The following is a 25,448-nucleotide window of genomic DNA, read 5'->3' on the forward strand; positions in this document are numbered from 1 at the left end:
TCCTGGGCGACGCAGTTGAGACAAAGGAAGCAGAGGCCAAAGATGTTCCTACCTTTCAACCAAGCAAGAAAGGAGACCCTCCTCCTTCGGCCAAGAACCGAAGAGGGCGTAGATCGTATCGGACTTTCGGTGCGACAAAGTCTGGGTCTCACCTTGATGGTAGGACATCTTGCAGTTAGGAGAAAGGTTTGTAAGAAATATAACATTTTTCTCCAGTATGCATCTTTGCTTGGTGTTCAAGTTGGTAGTGATTCGCGGTCCAGTTCACTTACCGATGGAGGTTTGTAAGATTGTCGAATGGCTGATGCCCGAGTGTTGCTGTCTCTAATTCTTAATTATCATGAAACTGGGAGAGAATCAAGGGAACGTCTTGGGATGGGGCCATCAGGCGCTTCCGCTTCTTCTCCTTTCTCATCACCGATACCACCCACACTGGCTCGATTGCTGTTGATAGCCTTAAAAGAAGCCTGCCTCAACCTCTCTTTTTATAGTTAGCTTTAGAACAAGCTTGCCTCAGCCTCTCTTTTTATAGTTAGCTTTAAAACAAGCCTGCCTAAGCCATTCGGTGTATGATGTACATTTCCTTTATTTAATAAAAAAGGCTGTACTTTTCACTTTACGAATTTTTTCTTTCTCTACAATGATTATTTACTATGTGTGTTGTCATTTTTCCCTCTAATGGGACTCAGAACTAATGCCATTGGTGGTAACAAAAAATCCGTCGCCTTGACTTTAACAAAGCCGACTACAGCACTCGACTGCTAGCCTTAAATAAGTTAGCTATGTAGGAATAATTAGGAACATAACTATGTGTTCTATACCCCAAACTGTGTAACTATGAAAGGATATTGGATTTAAAGTAAGTCGTCCGAGGGGACCATCATGCATTAAGGCTTTGCTCGGCATTTACAATGACGCCATGGCGTCGGTTTTTCCCAAGCGTCTGATCCGAGGATCCAGGCATGCCCTAGGTTCTGTCTAACATTTAGATAATTTGTCAAAAGTTGTTAGTTTCCCATAGGTTTGAGTCCGAGGACCATGCAAGACCTTGGTTCTGTCTAACACTTAGATAATTTGTCAAAAGTTGTTAGTTTCCTCATAGGTTTGAGTCCGAGAACCATGCAAGACCTTGGTTCTGTCTAACACTTAGATAATTTGTCAAAAGCTGTTAGTTTCCCCATAGGTTTGAGTCTGAGGACCATGCAAGACCTTGGTTCTGTCTAACACTTAGATAATTTGTCAAAAACTGTTAGTTTCCCCATAGGTTTGAGTCCGGGAACCATGCAAGACCTTGGTTCTGTCTAACACTTAGATAATTTGTCAACGGCTATTAGTTTCCCCATAGGTTGAGTCCGAGGACCATGCAAGACCTTAGTTCTGTCTAACACTTAGATAATTTGTCAAAAGCTGTTAGTTTCCCCATAGGTTTGAGTTCGAGGACCATGCAAGATCTTAGTTCTGTCTAACACTTAGATAATTTGTCAAGAACTGTTAATTTCCCCATAAGTTTGAGTCTGAGAACCATGCAAGACCTTGGTTCTATCTAACACTTAGATAATTTGGTTCTGTTAGTTTTTCCATAAGTTTGAGTATGAGGACCATACAAGACATTGGTTCTGTCTAACACTTAGATAATTTGTCAAAAGCTGTTAGTTTCCCTATAGGTTTGAGTCTGAGGACCATGCAAGACCTTGGTTCTGTCTAACACTTAGATAATTTGTCAAAAGCTGTTAGTTTTCCCATAAGTTTGAGTCCGAAGACCATGCAAGACCTTGATTCTGTCTAACACTTAAGCAGGAGGTCCGAGGACTCGTCATAGCCAAGGTTTCGTTTAACCACTTTAGTAGATTATAAGATATCGGCATATACTTTCCAGAATTAGCTCCACCGCAGGGCCTCCTTAGACTGCTCTATGTTACTGCCACTTCCCCTGATGGAGGTCTAGCGAACTCGGCCGCCAGATTTGCGAAGGCCTGACCCTGGATAGAGGTACAGGGCATGTACTTGATGTCAGAAGCCCCTAGAACTGTCCCTCATTTAGCAATCCTCCCCGTATAATCCGTACTTCGAAATATAGACCTAAGCAGAAGCTGAGCTGGACAACAACTGTGTGTGCCTCATGTAGCATCTTACTTACATAGTAAACTAGCCACCATAATGGCTTTCCTCTGGGACTCTAGCCGATGAGGGTCGAATCCTATCTTAATTACCTATCGCACTTACTATCACACAAACTCTTCCCACAGACGGTGCCAATTGTAGGGTCACGATTTTTGGACCAAGCCCAAAAATGAGTGGGATCTTAGCCCAGTGAACCCAGTACAATAAATATGTAGAAAGTGGGCTAAAGAGCTTGGCTTTAGTGCATGGATAACAGTTAAAACGGATTTTTNTCCGTCGTAAACCTTTTACACAATTATTTTACCTTCATTCTATTTCCAGACTACACACCCGAAGAGAAAGAGAGTGAAAGAGAGCTCAAAGTCCACTCCACTTGAAGACAACCCAAGCACAGCCTCATCGGTAAGATCGCCATCCTCGTCCCCTCCACGCGACGGTGAGTAGTATTTTCCTCTTCCTTCCTTTCTTTTTTGTCTTCATTCACGGCTTTTCTTCTCCCCCACCACTCCTCATCCCCTCCATATTGCTCAAACCTAACTCCGACGAAGCAAGCCCAGATCGAGCAATGCCCAAACCTGATTTACCCACTGTAGCTACCCACACCGATTTGAGCATCCCACCACACCCATCCTTGAAATTTCCCAAAACCCATTCCTCAAACCCATCAGACCCATCCCTAAAATTTCCCAAAACCAATTCCTCAAACCACCACACCCTATCTGTCCCACTCCGACAAACTCCTCAAAGCCCATCCCTGAAGTTTCCCATTCAATCCCAACTCCGACGAACCCACCACTCCCCATCCCTATACCTTTTTTTTTTTTTTTTTTTTTGCCTGTATTTTATTGACTTACCAAGAATTTTTGAATAAAATTGATTGGTATCTTGAATTAATAATAAAAAGAAATTATCATGAAATAGATATCAAAATTTGAAATCCTATAGTATTTATAATTAAAAAGAAATGAAGTGATAGTTGTATGGTCATCAAGTCGGGGCCTAGCCCATTAACCTTTGTTGGGCCAGAGGCCAAATCAAAGGTTTTAGGCTTACTAAGTAATTAACCAGGCATGCGCTGACCATCCAAGCAGACATAAATAGATAGTGCCTTGGGGGGAATCGCCCATTGAGCACCATTTGGCGTTGGGTGCAAGTTTCAAGAAAATTCTCAAGAGGTTCCATTGAATTAGGAATCTTGGACAAAGGTGGGGACCACATGACAAGAGGGATGGAACATCATCATTGAAACCCCACTAGAGGGGCACTATAAAAAGGAAATGAAACAAAAAAGAAGGGGTTCGCAAAAAAAGAGGTGGAGAGATACATGAGAGAACAAAGAGGAACGATTTGAAAGGGGGATAGGAGGATTCAGCTAGGTATTGCATGGTCATTCTCGGAAAATACATAATCGGGCGAAGGATCATTACAAAAGCCTTAGTACCTCCCTGTAGGCGGCTGGATTAGCTCTTGTGGGCCTTCCCATTGTAGGAAATTTCCTACCCATCCTAACATGTAAATTGGGTGCCCAACCAAGATTTATCGAGTGTCCTAGGTTTGACACCATAATAGTAATTATTATTTTAATCATACCATAACTTCAAATTAAAATTGAATAGTGAATTGGTGATTAATAACAATTTTTCTTCCAAACATTAATTAAGAACTCTTTGACTTATCAAGAATTTTCGAATAAAACTAATTGGTATCTTAAATTAATGATTAAGAGTAATTATCATGAAGTAGACCTAAGAATATAAAATCCTATTGTATTTACGATTAACCAAAAAAAAAAAAAATGAATGCAATAGTAATTAGTATTATTATACTCATACCATATCTTTGAATTGAAATTGGATAGTGAGTTGGTGATTAATATCAATTTTCTGCCAATCGTTAATTAAGAACTCTTACCCAGACATCAACCTTGATACTTGGTATGTATTTTACCAAAAATTGAATTACAAATTTGAAAGGTATTGGGCAGCTCCTTCTGAGAACCAAAACGTGCCTTTTTATAATTGCGTCACGTGCATCTAACGGGGTTGCCCACAGTAATGATGGTCGTAGTCTCGTAACTTCATGATCTTCATGATCATACTTCTGCCGTAAAATCCATGGAAAATCTTGCTTCTCTGCTTCACCTACTTGTTATTATTGTTGACTATCTAATTGTCTATTCGGTTAATAAAATGCCAGTAATTCTGGACAGTAATAACTTAAAACATTAGTGCTTCTTTTTTTTTTTTAAAGAAGCACTAATGTTTATTTATTTATCTTAATGTAATAATTGATTTTGATATTATCGTTAATATAATGATGCACCTTAACAAAATAAACAATTTCATTGTCCATAAAAGTATTGGAGTTACATCAAGTAGAACTATTTTTATACAAACATAATATTGAAAATGTTTAGTTTACTTTTAACTATAGAAAACATGTTTTTCATAATATTTTTTGATTTATATATAAGATAAACGGGACTTTAAAAATAAATTAAATATATACATATAGTACTTGTAATTTATGATATATATATATATATATATATGATTGTGTTTGTATATGAAATTATGTTAAGATTTAAATCTCCTTTCTTTCATTAAAAAAAAAAAAAAAAAAAACTTAACACATAATATTAATAGTAGAAAAAAAACTAAATAGTAAAATATGTTGACTTTTAATTTGAACCCAAACGCATACTATGAGTCTATTTAGACACTACTTATTTTACTGAAAACTAAAAACTTATTGCTGAAAACAGTAAAACAAAATATTTTTTATCCTGCATAACACATTGTCACACATTTTTAATATTAGTTGATTCATAAACAGTACCATACGACCCAAAAACAAAAAAACACACACACAAACGCAGAAACCGCAACAGTCAAACGCACGCTCCATGTTCATTTCTGATATCGGCCCAAAATTTTAAACTGTCTTGTTAAACTTAAATATGGGATACCAAACAGTGCATGTGAAGATTTTATTTATTTTTCATTTTGGGGTCAGATACGGGGGTGCAATCAGAGTCTAACAGGAGATATATGGGGATGGACTATGTGTCAGTGTCCCCAAATTAAGATATACTCACTCTGAACAATACGACACTACCTGTAGTTCTCTGTGTCTGCCACAGTGTCGCCGAGGCATTTACTATTTTTTGTCCAATGTATCCAGCATCATGTGCGCTTCTTTAATGAAGATCCTCACTCCGTGCACTTCCAACATAGATACCTCCATAGATGTGATTCAAGGGTTCATATAATTATTAAATCTAGGGTATAAATTAATAATCCAATAATTCCAGGTCTAGACGGTGCTAAAACTTTGTGCTCAAAACTTTTTTACTTAACTGACAATATTTTTACCATGCAGCCTAATCCTTAATTAAAACCCCATAAAGAGACCAGCCACATTTTCAATTACAATGCTCTCTAGCTACAATTTGAGTTTCTTTTTTTAAGAACCATGAGAATAAGCAAATTTAAAAAGAAAAAGAAAAAGAAAAAGAATTACTGCTTGTTCAGAGCAGTTAATATTGGGAGATGGGTACTTCATATAAAGAGCTGCCACTTTTTTGAAGTGTCAGGAATGGAAATGGCAAAAGACATACGAAAACCACAAAATAACATTATGAGCACCATGTTGAATATGACATTTCTTTAATCTTTTGGACAGAGTTTGATACATTATTCATGTCCAGAGGTTGATGAGCTCCATTCTCCAAAATTTGGACCCCAAACTTCTAATCCATGACAGAAATCAATTTCAAAGCTGGACTTTATAGCAGCCTGCCAAAAGCTATAGAAAAAGGTAGGGGTAGGCTAGTATGCTTCATTATTAACAAGCTATGCTCCAGATAAGAACAAAGAAAGTGAAAACCAGAATAAGGCACAACATTTTTGGTTATAAAGGCATTTGACTGGTAGACATTATCCATTTCTCCTCTGCTTGCAATTATAAAGGAGGAAGAATTACTTGCAATTATTTTTATGCTTCTTACTTTTGAGTGTACTTTATGTTTCCCGATATGATAACTTAAAACCACTTAATTTTATGATGAATTTGACTGCTGTTTTGATCTACTATATTTAACTCTCTTGTTGTCCTCAAATTCTTCATTCTTAGTAGTCATTATTCCATTCTCTGCAAAACACTTTGAATACCGAGCGTACCACATGCGAATAAGCTTGTATTATGTTCCTTCTATAAAAAGATCTTTTCCTTTTCCTTTTTTGCAGTATAGAAAAGAACTCTTGTCTGTTTAAATACGGAAAATGTTAAAAATCACAATCAATAATGTTTCTTTTTTAATCGGAAATTTGATATGAGTTTTATAAATCTCTTAATTATTTCTATAAATTAATAATTAAATTTGTAAGAGATATTTATAAAATTTATAATCTTAGTCTGCTATCACTGTTAAGATATATTTGTACAAATATATTTTGAACACTTTGTTTTATTTTTTATTTTTTTTAAACGGCAGCCATTGTCCTGTGTACCTTTTTGTTTTCGATTAATGTATCACATTCTTGGTTTGGTCCTAGTGATAATTGCATGCGCACTGAATCATACGTACTAACATTCACACACTACATTTTCTCATCCTTCAATCATTAACCACATTGACATCTCGTAGCAAAATTACTGAAGGCTCCAAAGTCCTAGTCTTTCACTCATTTTATAATTGGTTAGTTGGGTTTCAAATACTCTCGGAGAAAGGTAGCTAGATATAACTTATAAGGTTTGCTAATATATATATATATATATAACTTATAAGAGACATAAATCTCACAAGCTTGTGAACGATACACACCTTGCTAACACTAAACACTTCCTTCTCTACTCTATAAATAGAAATTGAACAACTAGAACTAGTGTTGCTAGCACAAAGAAGAAAGGAAGAGAAATGCCAATGGCTCCATTGAGCAGTCGATGCACTAAGAAAGAAGCTAACAGAGGAGCATGGACAGCTGAAGAGGACCAAAAACTAGCTCAAGTCATTGAAATCCATGGTCCAAAGAGGTGGAAGTCAGTGGCAGCTAAAGCAGGTAAGCATATAAATTCCAACTTATAATGTTCCAAAATGAAAAATTTGTCAATTTTTTTTGCTTAAACCAATTTGGTCTTGACTCTTGAAGATATTTATTCTTCTTTCTTTTTTGGTTATTCTTCTTCTTCTTGTTATAATGGTGAGTCCAAACTCTTGCAGGTCTAAATCGATGTGGGAAGAGTTGCAGGTTGAGATGGATGAATTATCTGAGACCCAATATTAAAAGGGGCAATATATCTGACCAAGAAGAGGATTTGATACTTAGGCTGCATAAACTCCTAGGAAACAGGTAGGCTTGTTCTTTATATGCATGCCAAGGTTTCAGTTATTTTGTCTTTGTATGCATACATGTTGAACTTATATATATGTGCTAGCTGGTTTTACAGCTAAATTAATTTGGGGATTGTATAGGTGGTCTTTGATTGCTGGAAGATTACCTGGTCGAACTGATAATGAGATTAAGAATTACTGGAATTCTCATTTGAGCAAAAAGATAAAGCTGAAAGAGAAACAAAATAGAGGATTCATGGTGCAGTCTGAGCATGAAAAAACAAATGTAATGGAGATGGACCATACAGTCGATAGAAGGGAAGAGGGTACCTCTACAAGAAATGTGGACTCACAGAGTAGCTTCACTGGGGATGACCTCTTTAATAGCTCTAGCGAGGGGCCTCTAACTTTGGAGTGGATGAGCAAATTCCTTGAAATGGACGAAAGTTGGTTCGAATTGTTGCATGATATATGACTTTTTTTTTTTTTTTTTTTTTTTTTCTTGATTTTGTTGTAGATTATGCATCTTTCTTTGATTCTATCACCACCAACTTAGCTTTGATAATCCAAGGAAAATCCCAATTAAGGTTGTTTTTTTTTGGTTGGGTAAGGATGGGAGGGAGAGAAGGGTTTGGGAAAAGATTAATGTTATCTTATTGGTTATGGGTGCATTTGGGATAGTCCAAAATTACTTAAAAGGATTTTCCTTGGATTAGCAAAAACAATTTTGGTGGTTTTTTTTTTTTTTTTTTTTGTGGTGAAATATTTTTTCACTATTATTTATGGGAAAATTTATTTGCAGATTGTAAGAATATTTATGGTGAACATGAGTCATGTAACATGACTAAGCAATCGTAAATGTTGATAATATCTTTGTCCTATCAAATGTGCCTTTATTCCGTGCACTGTCATACTAGGGAATAAACCATAGGACTCACTATCTAGTTGTTCTTTCAATGCAGGAGGAAAAAATAAAATCGAGTGATTCTAAATTTCTAATTATCGTAGGAAAAAACTATTGAAAAAGTACTAGAGCCTAATCATCTAAAAGACTAAAAGCAAGTAGTGGGGTCTGACCTAGTCATACAAAAAAAGGCGCCGACCACTTTCTTGAGCGTGGTCCAAATTTTGGTCAATATATCAAATAATGATCCCTCGTGTGTGAGAGCATCTCTCTCTCTCTCTCTCTCTCTCTCTCTCTCTCTCTTTATTTATTTATTTATTTATTTTTTTGAGTGGGAGTGAGAGCATCTCAGCCATCTCTTAAGAAAACACATATTGCTTTCATAAAATAAAAAAAAAAAAAGAAAAAGAAAAAAGAAAACACATATTGCGAGTTTTTTTTTTTGGAGAGAGTATTGCGAGTTAATAGTGTAAAAAAAACAAAAAAAAAAATATATATATATATATATCAAAACTAATGTTCTCTACTAATACTTTGAGAAACCAATAATTTTGGAAAATATCTTGGAGTACTTACCCATTAATTTCAAACAGTAGCAATAATTGTCAATTCTTAATTAATTGCACCTATATATATATATTAATATCTAAAAGTAAAGAGTAGTATTTATTGTTATTTTGCTCTATTTAAGCCAAATCAATGTAGTATTTCAGTCCATTTTAGTTTATCTTGTCTAATTTGGACCACTTTTGTCCACTTGGGTCCATTTTGGTTCACTTGGATTCATATTGGTTCATTCAGTCCACTTTGATCCATTTTAGACTAATTGAGTCTTAAATTGATTCTTTTTGTATGTAGTTTTTTCAGTTATGGATTTTTGGACTAAAAATTCTTTTCTTTCCTTAATTTTTGGGTTGAAAAGTATAAAATGTTATTATATTTGGACTAAACAGTCTAAACTCTTTAGTTTTGGGCTAGAAAATACAAATAAAATGGGTATTAGAAATAATAGATATGAGCCCTTAAATTTCTTCAAAAAAAAAAAAACAAAAAAGAAAAGAAAAGAAAAGAAGAAGATATGAGCCCTTAAAAAGTAGTAATAAAAATGATAAATATTTAAAAGATTACCTTATAATTCAAGTTTCAATATATACAGGCATTATATTTATATTTGGAAAGAAAAAAAAAATACTACAATTTTAAACTTATATAATAATTTAAACTTAATATTATATGTGTTCCATAGAATAAGAGTGTACATTTAAAAAAAATCTTGGGTATGTTTAAATTAGTCAACTAATATATATATGGAAAATTAAACTTTGCCCACTTGTGGTTTACCCGAAAAACACTTTACCTATTTGTAATTTAAAAATTAGCATTTTATCCATCTGAAGTTAACTCCGTTAATCTTCAATTATTCATCTTTGTTAAAAATATGGGTAAATTTATATTTTTGTTACATTTTTATGTCTCTCTCCTCTCAAAATGTAAAAAACTAAAAAATCAAAGGAAAAGAAGATCTAAAAGCTAAGTTTTGTAAAAATTAAAACCCAACTTTTACATTTTCTTTTTATGCATCAACTTTTAGATTTTCTATTTTAACCCATTGCAGTTGTAAATGCTAGCCGGAGAGGGAACAATAGTAAGAAGTTTCAGGATATTGTTAGTCCTTATTTAAAAACATAAATCTATTCTTATGTATCTGGGGAAAAATATCTAAGAAGTTTATGGGTATTATTAATTCCTAAAGTTTCAATTTTCTCTCATACTTTACAAACTTTGTCAATTTGGCCTTCTGTCCATGACCGGTAGTTGGGCCGTGATAAATGGCATTCTGTCCATGACCGGAAATTACACTTTGCAAAAAAGTGCTGTGTGTTAATCTGTTGTTGGGAATGAAAGAGACAAGTGGCATGTGATTAAGTGCAGAGTGTCTTACCCAGAGCCCCAAAAAAAAAAAAAGTGGTGTCTTTTTTTTTTTTTTGAAGTGAAAGTGGTGTGTCTTTTTTTGAACTTTCTAAATGAAAAAGACAGATTTTGCATTTTGTGCAAATTTGTGACCAATTGTGAGATGGATTAATGTAGGTTATTGTGTTGCCAGTGTCATTTAATAAATGCTTTTCAGATTAACACAATTTATCAACACTTTGCATATATGTGTTGTCAATGCTGAAAATGCATTTGGTAATAGCACTTCACAGATCACAGTTCACCCACACACTATAAACCAAATTCATCAACTCCTTTCACACAGAAATTGCCAAGTGACGGTTTTTTATTTTTGTTGTTCCCTTTTTCATTACTCTTAATCCATCAGTATAACCTTTTGAAATTATAAAAAATTTTGTAGCTCAACTGAGTTTAAATCTCCTCTCTTCCATTAGAACTATCAATTTATCAAAAAGTTCAGTCTCCTCTTCCGGAAAAGACACAATGCGAGTGATGCTTTAGGTTGAAGGTCCTTCACTTTTGTCTCTGTTTTTGCTCAAACATGTGTCAAAGCTTTGGTCTGTCATGTCTTTCTAGACTCATGGTTGATGTTGCCTCTATGTTTGGTTCATCTGATCTTTACTCATTCTAGGATTAAGCCAAAGTTGCTGATGTCTTTGTTTATGTGTGTGTTCTATAGAAAGAGGAGAAGGTTTTAAAATAGAAGATCTAAAAGTTGATACATGAAAAGAATATATAAAAGTTAAGTTTTAATTTTTACAAAACCTAGCTTTTAAATCTTCTTTTCCCTTGATATTTTTAGTTTTTTATGTTTTGAGAGGATAGAGACATAAAAGGGTATCAAAAATACAAATTTATTCATGTTTTTAATGGAGGTGGGTAACGGGAGACAAACAAAGCTAATCTCAGGTGGGTAGAGTGCCAATTTTTAAACTATACGTAGGTAAAGTATTTTTCGGGCTAACTATAAGTGGGCAAAGTGTAATTTCCCCCCATATATATATATATATATATATACACACACACACATAGTTTGGCTTACATTTAGTACTTTTTAAAAATGAATTTCCTTTTATTTTAATGAAAGATTGTCATATCATCTACTATCTAAATAAAAACTGGGGATTAAAACTCATTACCACTTACTATTGTATATTTAAAACAAAATGACATGTCCAGTTAAAAAAGTACCGGAGGTAAGCCAAACACATATATATTAGTAATACATTTTGTTTGCCAATTTTATGTTTTAAATTTTCCTTTTAATAACATCCTCTCTATTTCTATATAGAAAAATTATAATTATGTAATTAAAATCCTTTATATATATATATATATATTAAATTATGTTATTGGTTGTTATAGGTGGATAAAAAAGTAATTTAAGTTGTGGATTTAAATTATAACTAATAACAACTTAACACCTATAATTTGTTGTGAAACTATTGTGAAAATGTTTGTGACAGTTCTCTTTTGAAAAAGGAGACAACTTGAGAGTAAAGCCAAATTTTATTTATTCAAAACTTGATTAGAATGGACAAATTCAATTTTCCAGTTCACTGAGCAAGCCTTAAGCAACCACACTTGTCGCAGTTTGACTGGGCGATCATGAGTCCAATTTATTTGCTCGGCTGGAAATAAACACTCTCCAATAATTAAGAACTTACATAATAATATGTGATTTACTACATCTTAGATTCGGTGAAGTATAATTGGAGCTCCATGTTGTGGCTGAAGAGTAATGACTATGTAAGGAGCATGAGTATAAGTGGGCGAGAGCTGAAATGAAAAATGTTGAAGAACCATAGCTAGAGCCATCTTTGCTTCAATCATGGCGAAACTTTGACCAAGACATATTCTGGGGCCCCAACCAAAAGGATAGAAGCCAATTTCATCTTTTGATGCTTTCACAACTCCTTCAGAAAACCTCTCAGGATTGAATTCATCTACATCTTCGCCCCAACATTTTGGATCATAATGTAAGAGCAACACTGGTAACACAAAGTCGACCCCACCCCAGCTGGGATGGACATTCCTCCAATGTTAGTTTTACGATTTGTGTGTCGGAAGAGAGCAACCACAGGTGGGTATAATCTAAGGACTTCGTGCAATATCATTGTTACCTGCAATTAAATTCCATTGAATAATACATTTTAAATTCATGTTCGGTAGAATAATACTACATTTTAAATGTTTGTAAATTCATTTTTAATAAAGTTATAAATAATTTGAGAATTTTGATAGTAAAAGCTTTTAAAAACTATAAGATTTAATTTAAAACCACTCCTTTAAGTACATCAGTGTAAAAGGCAATTTTATTCCTTTTAGCCGTTTAGGGTAAGAAGGGTTCATTATAAGTTTATAACTTCAATAGAAATGATACAAATGCTACAACAATCAGAGCAATTTTGGTAAAATTGTAAAAATATTGAAAGAATAGCAAGAAAAATTATTGGTCAAATTATATTTTAAACTTTATGCTTTAGGATTGATTTCAAATTAAAACCATTTCAAAAGTTTAAAATTATACATTGAAGTTTCAAATTGAACTCTGGACTTTTAAAATTGCATCAATTTAATCCCTTAATCAAACCCCCCAAATCAAATCCAAAATGTTCAGGGTTTATATTGATATGACTTTAAAATTTAAGGGTTCAATTTAAAACTAGCAAAATTATAAGTTTTAAATTATGGCTTAATAAAAGTAAGCATTTAGGCACGTTGAGGAAAGAACTTACAATTTTGAGGTGATTTATTGCTTCAAAATCTAATGTTTTCTTTCCACAGACCCGTAGCACCTCATCTCTAGCCTTTTCTTGCCAATCCAGATGCATAGACAATAGAATCATCGTCCAAGTGAGCAAGGTGGCCGTGGTTTCTTGGCCGGCAAAGTAGAATAATTTGCACTCCTCTATAATATCTTCAATTGTCATTCCATTATTAGAATCTTCTTTGCATTGCAGTAGTAAGCCTAGTAAATCATTGTTCTCCAATTGTCCATCTCGCATGGTTTGCTCTTTCTTGCTGATCATGTCCCGTAATATTGCTTTGATCTCATTGTCTATATTGTATCTTCTTTTGTTCTTCTTTGTGGGTATGAATCTGTACAAATAGGCAGTTAAGCTGTAATTAGTTGATATTAAAATTAAATAAACAAATACAAGAGAAAGTCCTTTAAAAAAAAATCATCTGCTATTTTTTTGGGCCTTTCACTGCTTATTCAATATTCAGTCCAAAAGAATACTAAGGAAAAAAAAATATGTCCTATTTTGATACTTATGTGTAATCCCCTGAATTATTGATTAAAACCCCCAATTGGAATTATTCAAACATAACAAATCACTTTCACAAGTTGTTAAGCAAGTATTAATTTCTGTCAACTACAATTTCCCCAATTTAAGGTTTTAGTAACTATTTGTGACACACCTGATTTGGGCCTAGAAATTTGTCCCTATATAAATATTGTACCTGAAACCTGGGATGTATATGTTGTGATGGGCTTCGAGCACCAATTTAGCTTGCTCTTTCTGAAGTTCAAATATCCTTTTTCCCTCTTCATAGCTGTTCCCAAAGGCTGTTCTAGCGATAACATCACCGGCAAGATTTTGGAATTCCGCTCCAACATCCAGTTCATGTGATTCTTGAGGGCTAATCAATTTTTTCCATCGGTCAATCAGGCCTAAACAACTTGTTGAAAATGCAGGCACCATTTTCTGTTAGGAACAACAATTGGTATGAGTGTTTTATATTTTATGTAAGGTTCATGTATTGCGTCTTAGATACGAATTTATGGTCATGTATGTAGCCACTGCAAGAATAATATTCTAGCATCCACTGCTACTTTCAGTCTGGATTTATAAATTTGATTTGATGGGACACTCAAGTAGACTTCTAAAATTAATTTTCTAAAACCAGACAATTTATCACAACTTATTGAATTATTTTGCTTTCACATTGATTCAACACTTTATTTTCATCATTCACAATTGACTACATTAGAACTGTGACACAATGTTTCTAAAATTTCTCATTAAAAATTTTATAAAATTGTTATGACATAAGCCACATCATAGATTGATAGTGTCATATACTCTGCATATAATTAATTGATTTTTGTAATAATTTAAACTATTTGATAGATTAGAAATTTCTTATATAAGGCATAACATTACTCCAAGAAAGTGTTAATTAAATAAATCATATTGGTTGCTTTAATAATTTAAACAGTGATTAACAAGGGATGGAGGAGTGGCCTACCTTCAACTTCTCAAGGTGGAAAGCAGGTGCCTGGCCCATCTCTGTCCTTCCAATGTTGACACTCCCAGTTGTAGAAGATCCACTAGAGGGTTCAATGGCGGCTTTACAAAATCACCATTCTTATCAGCTAATATCAACCTCATTAATTCTGGGTCTGCAATTATTAGTCTTGGCCTTGTTTCTCTCCAACTCACAGATACTTTTCCTGAAAAATTGACTTTAGAATCAGTTTCCACTGTCAGTCTTTAAAAAACTCAGGTAAATACTGAAAGATTGGGACCCTTTTACCACCATCACTTTCAAAATAAATTATTTCCATGATGGTTGTCCACGATTTTTTTTTTTTTTAATTTTTTTATACAAGAAAGAATTTTACTCTAGAGTAATCTAATGGTATATATGCGTAAAATTTTCTCTTAGAGACTTGAACTCTGACCCTTACTCCTCATAACCTACATACCCTTATACTTGTACAATGACCATCACACCAAGAATGTGTGGTGGTTCCAGGATTTCTTTAAATAACATATTTTTCAACTTTTCATTACAAAAGAAAAAGTTTACGTTCAGAAAATGAAATTAAAGTGCTTTTTTAAGAACCACCCAAAGTTTTGTTTTGTGGGGTATGATTTCCAATGACACTAAGACCATTTATTCTAATGGTTATAATCTCAACCATTCATTTATAATAGACAATTTGCCAAGATATCCCAATAAATAATTAGAATTGTGTGGTTATCATGTCTCAAATTTTTATTTTTTATTTTCCTGACTATAATCAAGATAATATTAGAGGTAACATAAGAATAAGACAACCAATGAAATTTCAATTATTTATACAGGTTAATAAACTTGCTTACCATAATTTTTTACCATTTGATAAAAAAATGGTGAGACACGTGGTGCAATCTGATGCTTTAGGGACATCGGTTTGGACCAGGCTTCCTTGGTGCACTCCGCAATCTCTTTCATATCACCATACAAAAGCTTGTAAGAAGTGCCCCTGATCCCTTGCTTCCTTAATTGATTTCCCAGACTTTTGGGTTTCCACCAAATGGTGTAAACTACTCTGATAACTGAATAAAGAACTATTATGGCAGAGGAGATTGCTAGGGTTTTGAAAATGTGATCTTCCATCTTCTTTTATGGCATGTTTGGATGTTTAAAAAAGGAGGGGGAGTAGAGTAGAAAGAGGGAGAGTAATGCAATTACCTTGTTTGGAAGTTTTTTAAAGAATGAGGGAGAGAGGTTTGGAGGAGTTTGGAGGGGTTTGGACTCCTTCTAGCCCCTCAATTTTAATTCCCCCAAATTGGAGAGATTTGGAGGGGAAGTAGAGTACATAAACTATTGACCAAGTAAATTACCTAATTTATCCTTATTATATTAACAAAATTACACAAGGGGAAGGGCTAATTACTCCCTTCTCCCTTACTAATTTTAAAAACATCCAAATAAGGTGGAGGTGAATCATTATTCTCTACTCTCCTCCCCACTACTCCCCTTCCCTCTACTCTCCTCTACTCTCCTCCATCTCTAAACTTCCAAACAAGCCATTAGTAATGAAGTCTGAAAAATGCTTGGGCTTGTTTTCTAAAGCAAGAGAGTCTAAGCATATATATAGGTGTTAAAAGTGTAAACAACTTTCTGATCATACCTCCATAGCATGGAGTCCATCCACTTCACCGATTGGGCCCACCTCTTATTACTTTACTTGTTCCCCACTCCTAATAAAACGATTTTAACTGTATATCTGATTCATTTATAGCAACTGAGAAAAAGAAAAATACTCTGTCTACAACAATTTTATAATAATTTCACAATAAAATTTAGATAGTAAATTGTTATTGGTTTTAATTTGAACTCAATACTGACATCACTTATTTACCTATCAATAATGGTTTACCATTTAAGATTTGTTATATATATATATATTGTGAAAATGTTTAAGACATAGCATTACTCACGTTCACAATATATTTTACAGGAGTTGAATTATCAAGTTTTTATTAGTTCTTTTTTGGGTCTACAATTGACTTTTTTTACCTACTAAAAACAACTTGTTGCATTGGCACGATTGTGAAATTTTTTTTTATGACTATAGACTTATTGAGTTTAATATTCACAAATCCGTAAATGATCTAAGCTGTATATAAACTATTCGAGTTCGATTCAAGAAAATAATTATTTAATTGTGTTCGTTTATTTAGCAAATAAGTCATATTTAAGATTAAGTATAGCTTTGACTATTAAAAAAATCTAAGCTTAAATATAATAATATGTACATGAAATAGCTTGTGAATATGAGACTCAATTTAACCGTTCAAGATGGATTGTTTAAGTTTGTAAATATGTTTATAAGATATGGAATTATTATTTAAAATTTATTGATAATATAAATAGTTCATTTCGCAGTAAAAATTATATATAATTTTTTAACAATCAACGTTGATGAATAATTTTTATAAGTTCATAATTAAAAATCATTCTATCCAATTAACTCAAATAATACAACTTCAACTATTTTTTAGTTATTAATTATTAGTATGATTTGTAAAGAGGTAACAAATTTTAGTTGTGATCAATTATATATGGGCATAACATAAGTTAATTAGGTAGTTCGTAAACAAAAATAAGGTTTTTTTCCATGTGAAAATGAACCAATCTTGAATGTGCAATCTAGTTTAGTGATGAATTCGAGTTTTACTGATATTCTAAATAAAGTTAAATAAACAATTCTATTCTTTTAATACTCAACTTGTTTACAACTCTACATGCACAACATCATTGGTTAGAGTGAAACCTAAAACTTTATTATAGTAATTTTTGTAAAATTTCTCTTACTTTATGTTAGAGGTGGCATGGTTTTTGAATAAGAATCTTGTTGGGCTTTCATTTTTTTTTTTTTTTTTTTTTTTTTTTTTTTTTTTTTTTTTTTTTTTTTTTCCATCCTATTATAAGAAATTGGATTTCTATTTTTAGAACATTTAATTTATTTTTGAGCCTGTTAAAATAAAGTATCACTTATTATAGAAGGGAGGGAGTACAAAAACTATTATCAAAGGGGCACAAGTACAATAATTATCCTTCTTTGTAATTACTCATTTATAAGGATAGGATTTGTGTTAATTTTTATGAATGTATTTGTGCATAGTGACTTAGAGATTAGACTTCCATGGCCAAATTCAGTACCAATAAATTACAAAATTCTTGATAAATATTTGCAATATTGAATAGTTGTCCATATAATAAATTATGAAAATTCATGGTAACTATTCACACATAGATATTTGATTTTTATTAATAAGATGGATTTTAAAAAGAAGTGTAGGGAGGATGAAATCTACGGAAGCCTAATCAATCCCAAGACTTCCAAGAGAAAACAGTTATTATTTAATCATTCACCATTCCATTTGAAGTATAATAATTTCCCTCTATACTCTCGGCTCATGCTCACAAGTGTTCTTAATGAGGCTGGGTGCACAATTATGGCTTATTCGGATCTCCTGTTTTTGCAAGCTCGAACCCAACGAGTAAGGTGCTACTATGATCACACCTAGATTGAAGACGCCAGCTCAGGTCGCCCTCTAACCCATTTTTTCTTTCATAAAAAAATTTCCCTAAAAACAATCATTCATTGTTCACTTTAGTCGCAAACTCATATTCATTTTGCGGAACCCTATGTGTTACTGTCGTTGTTGCTGTATTGTCTATTTACGGAATTTGACCAACATATTGCTTAGGGTTCAAGAAGTCGTGTAATCTTTGAATTTGACTCCCTTGCAACGGTGCAATCTGTGGTTTCTATGGAAGTTGGTGGTCCGCTTGGCCATATTATCAGTGGAATCCGTAGCTCTCTACTCCTCTTTTGCAGCTGGTGCCTTCAACACCTAAAACGGGATCACAACAGAGCAGCCCACGAGCTCGCCCAACTGGCCTAATCAGCTGGTTCTGCTCAAGTCTGGAAAGGAACCTCACCTCCATTGCCACGTTCTTTTCTTTTTCCAGACCCCACTTAGACTAGAAAATGTTGTCTTTGTGCTCTCCTCTGTTGTAATGCCTTTTTGGGCTCTTTTATGATTATGAATAAAGGTACCCTTTTCAAAAAAAAAAAAAGAAGAAGTCGTGTGCGCGTTGCAAATTGAGATTTTTTTTTTTGTTGTAGAAATTATTAGTGTTTTCTTGCTAACTTTTTTTAAAGATGGCCCAACATAAGCCATCCAAATCCATTTTTGTCCCAATTTGCAGCCCACGTAATCAAAGTCAGTCCCAATTTGCAGCCCAAGTGATCACTTTGACTTATGAAAAAGAAGGGAGTAATAATTGGGAGACCATTTGTAAATGTAAGAAAGCAATGAGTGTGAAAATTGTGTCCTCTTGCGTTGGTCCCAAGACAGGAAAAATACCATGGCTTGGTCCGCTAGAGTATACTGATACCCAAGTGAATTAGGGACGGCCGATTGGCCATGGGCTGAGTTGGGTCAAGTATACCCAAACTCGACCCGAAACTTTTATCCATGAGTACTCAAATTTTAATACCAATTATGTACTTGTACTTGATTTTTTATCCATGCATGTTCATAACTGCTTTGAACCTGGGTTTTTTTTTTTTTTTTTAAATAATAATTTTAGAATAATAGTCGTATCTCGTATGACCACACTGTGTTGGACTGCTAAGAACTATTGTTCCCCAAAGGGTTCTACGGTAAATTAATGGCACTACTTAGCTAATCATCAAAGTAGTACACTTATATTATTGTTCATGGTTCTACTATCAAATGGAGTCACTAATCGATATAACTAATGCCATTGTGCCTTGAAAATAAATAAGTGAAAAGAAAAGAGTTTGTTGGATATCATATAGTTAAAGAATGAAATATTGTCATCTTGATGAAACTTTGACATGTATCAGATTTTAAATGTTGTATGAAATTGAATGGTGTGGGTTTATTTCGATTGGACATTCAAATATTTAGCTAAAAGATGCAACAAAGTACCATATGACGCCTTTGTGATTCTCTTTATTCTTTTTTCTTTGTTACCTATTCTTTTCTCTCATTCCTCTGATACTTTCTTGTATCAGTGGCAGAGCCACATTGAGGCCCAAGGGGGCTTTGGCCCCCTCAAATTTTTTCAAAAAAAATTAAAATATATGCATCTATATGTCTGAGATCCCAAAATATATGAAAACCAATCTTCCAATATAATTTCCTAGCCCCTTCAATCTCGCAATTAAATTTATCTTCTTTTCTAACTTTTTGTTAAAAAAAAAAAAAAAAACACAAATAGTTATCTGGACATCAATACAATAAAAGCTCTTTTTTAGAAATAAAAGTTCTTTTTTAGAAATAGCACGTACAAAATATTTTCACAACAAATTTTAAGTGGCAAATTATTATTAATTGTTTTTAAATTATGGATTCAAATTAGAACTAATAACAACTTACCAATTATAATTTGTTATGAAAAAGTTGTGAACGTAAAACTTGTTTTTTTCAAATATTACTGCGCAATATTTTCACAACAGTTATCTCATAAAATAAAACAGACAAAAAGGGGTTTCAAACTCCCTCATTCAAAAAAAATTTCTTTAGCTTACTTTGGAATTAACGTTGGAAGGAGGTTCTGTGCACTTGTCTCCTTTGTCTTCAAAATACACACTAGTTGATTTGCATATGGGCTAATAGGCAACCTATTCAACATCCATAGGTGAGTCTTTTTTACGCTTTTTAGTTTTTCTCCTTCCTCTCTCACTCTCTCTTCCATCATTTTCTCAGTTTCTCTCATTCACACTGTGTCTGATTAGCTTTTTCTTCTTTCCTTCATAGTTGTTTAATTCTAGAGTTTCTCAGATTGCTAAGCTCAAACGCCTTCAAATTCTAATCTCCACAGCTCCAAGTGTGTGGTTAAAATATTACGCACTTCAAAAATTAAACACTATTTTATCTACCCCATGTGTGTGATGTGACTCCTCTTCAAATTTTTTTTTCCTTTTTATTTATTTATTTGAGAAGATCCTTCTTTTATTTTATTTTATCTTATTTTTCTGTATAGGACTTTTTTGTTTAATTGTATGTATTATATATATAATATATAACATATAAATTGCCTAGTATATCGTATAAGTATATAACCTTGAGTCTATGCAAATAAATAATTTCACAAAAAATTTGATATCTCCTTAAGTAGCAAGCAATTTGTGGGGCCTAAGAATATGGCGATCCCAGCCCACTTTATATTAAGCCCAAGGCCAATGCCGAGGATGAAAAATCGTCCGAGGATGAGCGTAGAAAGCCCAAGTTGCCAAGAAATATCGCTGAGAACGATCCTGTCCTTGGCCATCCGAGACCATAGAAAGGAAGGGCAGCACGCCACCGAAGGCGGCCTCCCTAAGCACCCCAAGAAAAAGATAAGTATGATGGGTCATCCATGGAAGCATGGTGGAGGAGCAATTCGAGGAGAAACTGTCACCTCCACATTAAATGTGCACAACTAACGTTCTGGCCGTATTAATAGAGAAATGGCCTCTGAACAGTGTAGCTTTGGTTGCTGCAACCCACAGAAAGAATGGGAAGGCGGCTGATGGGACAGACACTCAAGTAGTGACTTGCCTAATCAACAAATGTAGGGCTAAGATCAACTGAAATGGGGTATATAATGTAAGAAATCCTTCTGGAAAGAGAGAGGAAGTAGAAAATACAATGGCAATTTGTAGAACTTTCCCAACCTTTGTAGTCAAGCACTGAAAAAATAATAAGGATTACACGTTCCTCAAGAGAGTGCCGAGGAGCAGAATTTCATACTTCAACCCATGTTCTTGTCATTCCACCCACTCACTATCATGTTTAGTTGTTGCAATCCTCACTAAGGCCTAGTTCTTAAACTCATTATCTACAAATTCATTGTATTAGGCTAGTTGGATCTGAGTCCACTCGTCTCGTCTAGTAGAAGAAGTGCTCAGATCTAATCCCTACACTATTAATAGTTGATAATAAAATAATATCAGTGTTTGGTCCAAATAAAAATCCCAACTCAACTATTATGAAAAAAACAATGAAAATTATTGTGTTTATAGTATTGTCCATCATATAAATATAAAATTATAAAATGTAATATTTGATTAGATATTTAATTTCTTTTTAGGCATACACTGATTGTTTTTCTATTTTTTAACCATCTTTTATCTATTAATTTTTTTTAATCTTAATCATGATACTTAATAATATATAATTTAATTTAAAAATCTAGATTTATGGAAAATTTAAATATTATTGACTTATATCAAACTTATAAAGTACTTAAACTCAACAAAAACACATTCAACACTTAGTTATCTGCACCCTATAATTACATTGAGAAAAAAAAAAAAATCATTTAATTTATTTTCTAGTCAGCCCTCGACACACAAAATCCTGGCTCCACCATTGTCTTGTATATAGTTCAGAGCTATATATTGTTGACATGTACGTGAGTTTTGTGTTTTGATATGAAGAGGTTTTATCTTGTGACTCAGATTTTTGATCAAAATAAAAAACGAGCCAAACATCAATTTGATATTAAATCAGTCAGTGACTTGTGTAGTGGGTGTACTGGTTTGGATAGCATTGAAAGACTATAGAGAGAAGATAGGAGTTTAAAAATTCATTTGGGCATTTTGATTCTTGAAACACGAATTGCGAAAGCATTCACTTACATGGTTTAGTCCATGTATTCTTCAAATGTTTGAAAAAATTTTAAGGAAAAAAATAGTTCAGAAAACTTTTGATCTATCCAACCTAATGACTTAAATCTATGGTAGTCATGGGAATTGCAAGTTGCCAAGGCTGTCAAGTAAGAAAGGTAGAGTGGTTCAGAAACTTTATAACTGGAAAAATTTGTATTTTATTTTTATATGCGTTCTTCAAAAGAGTTGAATTTTTTTAGTTTAATATTTTATGGATTAAGTACAGGTATTACCCATACTTTACCCAAACCTTACCCGATTCTCTTTACCCATGACATATTGTGTCCGTTTGAATATAATTTATTGTTGCTAAAAACACTGTAGCAAAATAATTTTTAAATGTATGAATAATGTCGTGGGACCCATTTTTAATATTTTTCTGAATAAAGTGGATGTGGGTCCCATGAACAGTGCGTGAACAATATCAAAATAGTGTGTGAACAGTGATTGTTGTCTCATGGACAGTAAATTTTGTTCCTTAAATATGTGAAAAAAAAAAAAAAATTGAAAACGCAACATTGAAAATGCAACACTACAAAACACGAGGGCGTTTGGATAGCACGTTTAAGTGCTGCATACGTTTTTTTTTTTTTTTTCAGCCGCAACTGTTGACCCGGTTTTCTGTGAACAGTGCACTTTTGCACTATTCACGGGTCCCACAAGCTCCACTTTTTATCAACTTTTTCATTAAAAATGAGTCCCACGATACTATTTACACATTTAAAAATTATTTTGCTACAGTATTTTCAGTTTTTAGTTTTCAGTTTTCAGTTTCAGCAACAATAAATTCAATTCAAACAGACCCAATATCCAAACCAATATATCAGGTAATACCTGAGTACTCTTTACTCATTGGATTTGACCATCCCAACAAGTGATCATCTTCTATACTATAGTACGGTAGTACCTATTTGATCATCTTCTATGCTATAGTACGGTAGTACCTCTCTCTCTCTCTCTCTCTCTCTCTCTCTCTCTCTCTCTCTCTCTCTCTCTCTCTCTCTCTCTCTCTCTCTCTCTCTCTATATATATATATATATATATATATACCATGACTACATACAGTCCATTACTAACTAGGTTATATATATAACCAATTTTTTTTAGAGAAAATTTAATTAGATTCAAAACTGAATTTTGCTTTTATTAGCTTTATATACAAATTAAATTGTTTAGATTTTTACTATTATTTTTTCTTTGAACTAATGAATACGTTAATTTTTATACTATTTTTATTCAGATATTTGTTTGTCAGGATCTTAAATGCAACAAATTGTAATTGAGTTGAACGATCCCATACACTTATCCTCATTCAATTTAGGAGATACTATTGGACCTATTTATTCTTTTGTTTTGTATTGTATTAAGTAGAATTTCACGAACAATGATTTTGAATTGATATATTGTATATGTAGTATCCAATAGCGATTTTTAAAATTATATACATAATACCAGTGTAAAGAGAAACTTGGCATAACCAATATTATAAAAATTGTAAGAAAAAACTATTTTAGTACTTTCAAATGTCTTGGTCAAACTAATAACATATATGTTTTAGAATCCAAGCTAACATCAATAGTACCATTACAATTCATCATGCACATACTAGTTTTAATAATATCAATAGCCTTATAATTCAATTGACATTTAATGTCAATTGAGTTATAGGGATTTGAGGTTAGCCATTTATGGGCTGGCTGCAACTCTGATTCAACTATAATAAATTGGTTGTGATGGGTCGGGCATGGCAAGCCTACTTTTTTCCCTTGGAAAGATAAGAAACTGACTAATAACAATAATGGAAATAAATCAAGAGAATTTAATTATATAAGAAAGTAATCAAGATAGAATATTTGGAAATAAATCAAAATTTTCTTCATGCATTTGGAGACAGAGAATTCACTTTATAAGATTCTATTCAACTCACCTGGTGTAACACAACTTCCTTTAATGTAAGACACACATTTAAGTGAGAGGAATGTATAATGCAACAGGTGTATCGAATAATTTCTCCCATTAAATAATGGATTTTAATTTTCATGGATCTAATTATATACAATGTTTACATTATTTAAATTCTCATTACCCATGCTTAATATAAAAGATTCTTAGCAGAATTAAAAAAGAAATGATGATTCTAAGAGTATAATAAGAAATAATTTCCATGAATCCAATATTTTCAATTAAATTCAAATAAATAGTTGCATAAACCAATGTAACATATAATTGAATTTAATTGTATTTAAGAAAATATAACATTATTTGTGTTCAATACAACAAATGCTTAAATTCTTTTTGAATTCAACTTAAGTTACAGCACTTAAAATTTATCTAAGTTTCATCCACAATATATATTTTTATAACATTATTTAAAATCCCCATTGCCAAATATGGAATGTTGTTCAGGGTCTAATAAAGGTTAATAAATTTAAGACAAGGCATTTATGTTTATGTTTAATATGGTATCTTTTGTTATAACTTGTTGAAGTGATGAGTTGTATTGAAATAAAATAATTAATTTCAAGGTTGGGTTCAAGTGAAAATTGTGTTACATCAAGTATAGCTTGTCAATTCAACAACTGTAAAGTCTGTAAAATACAAAAGTAAAAATAATTATATGAATAAGTGATGTCTTAAACTCTTAGTTTATTACCGGATAAAAACACTTTCTGTTTATAAGACATCTCAAAAGTCTCACGTTTTTCACATTGCCTTCTACGTACCATTATATCTATAAAACATTAAATCTCCGATATGATGCAAAATGAATACTCTTCGTTTTAAAGCAAATGGTCATGAGGTCGGCCATGAAAGAAATTTGCTTTTATATTCATCAAAAGAAAGAAAAAATAAATAAATTTTCTTTTATACAAAAATTTGTTTCTCTTATCACTCAAAATAAATAAATAAAGATTTTTTTCTCTTAATATCCTTATTTCCATATTTTAGCCTCTTAGATTGTCTATATAAACCATCTCTATCACTTGGCTGGTTATTTTTAAGTACATCAATTTAGTCAAGGATTTTCCTGATATCGCGGAAGCCTGAAGAAGAGCACACACGATGCTCTATTGATGAAACAGAAACTAAACTGTTAGTTTCTGGGTAGTAAACCTCGAATCCACGAGAGGTTCCTTAAATCCACAAGGTGATAGGTCTGG

At 32.8% G+C, this 25,448-nt stretch overlaps 1 protein-coding gene and 1 pseudogene across 1 annotated transcript; one reads left to right on the forward strand and one right to left on the reverse strand.

The window, feature by feature from the left end:
• The first annotated feature begins 6,907 nt into the window (after window positions 1-6,907).
• LOC111997867 (transcription factor MYB114) lies at window positions 6,908-8,724 on the forward strand. The gene is made up of 3 exons (XM_024029999.2): window positions 6,908-7,181; window positions 7,343-7,472; window positions 7,595-8,724. The coding sequence occupies exons 1-3, from the start codon at window positions 7,040-7,042 to the stop codon at window positions 7,926-7,928; spliced, it is 606 nt and encodes a 201-aa protein (XP_023885767.1). The 5' UTR covers window positions 6,908-7,039; the 3' UTR covers window positions 7,929-8,724.
• A 3,214-nt stretch (window positions 8,725-11,938) lies between these two features.
• On the reverse strand, window positions 11,939-15,900 carry LOC111997847 (cytochrome P450 CYP72A616-like; annotated as a pseudogene).
• Window positions 15,901-25,448: the final 9,548 nt, after the last annotated feature.

This window comes from Quercus suber, unplaced genomic scaffold (genome assembly GCF_002906115.3).
Source record: "Quercus suber isolate HL8 unplaced genomic scaffold, Cork oak 2.0 scaffold_234, whole genome shotgun sequence".
Taxonomy (NCBI): Eukaryota; Viridiplantae; Streptophyta; class Magnoliopsida; order Fagales; family Fagaceae; genus Quercus; species Quercus suber.

Coding starts and splice junctions, on each gene's coding strand:
- LOC111997867 (XM_024029999.2), top strand. CDS start 7,040: ATGCCAATGGCTCCATTGAGCAGTCGATGCACTAAGAAAGAAGCTAAC. Junction 7,182..7,342: donor GTCAGTGGCAGCTAAAGCAG/GTAAGCATATAA, acceptor AAACTCTTGCAG/GTCTAAATCGATGTGGGAAG. Junction 7,473..7,594: donor CATAAACTCCTAGGAAACAG/GTAGGCTTGTTC, acceptor GGGATTGTATAG/GTGGTCTTTGATTGCTGGAA.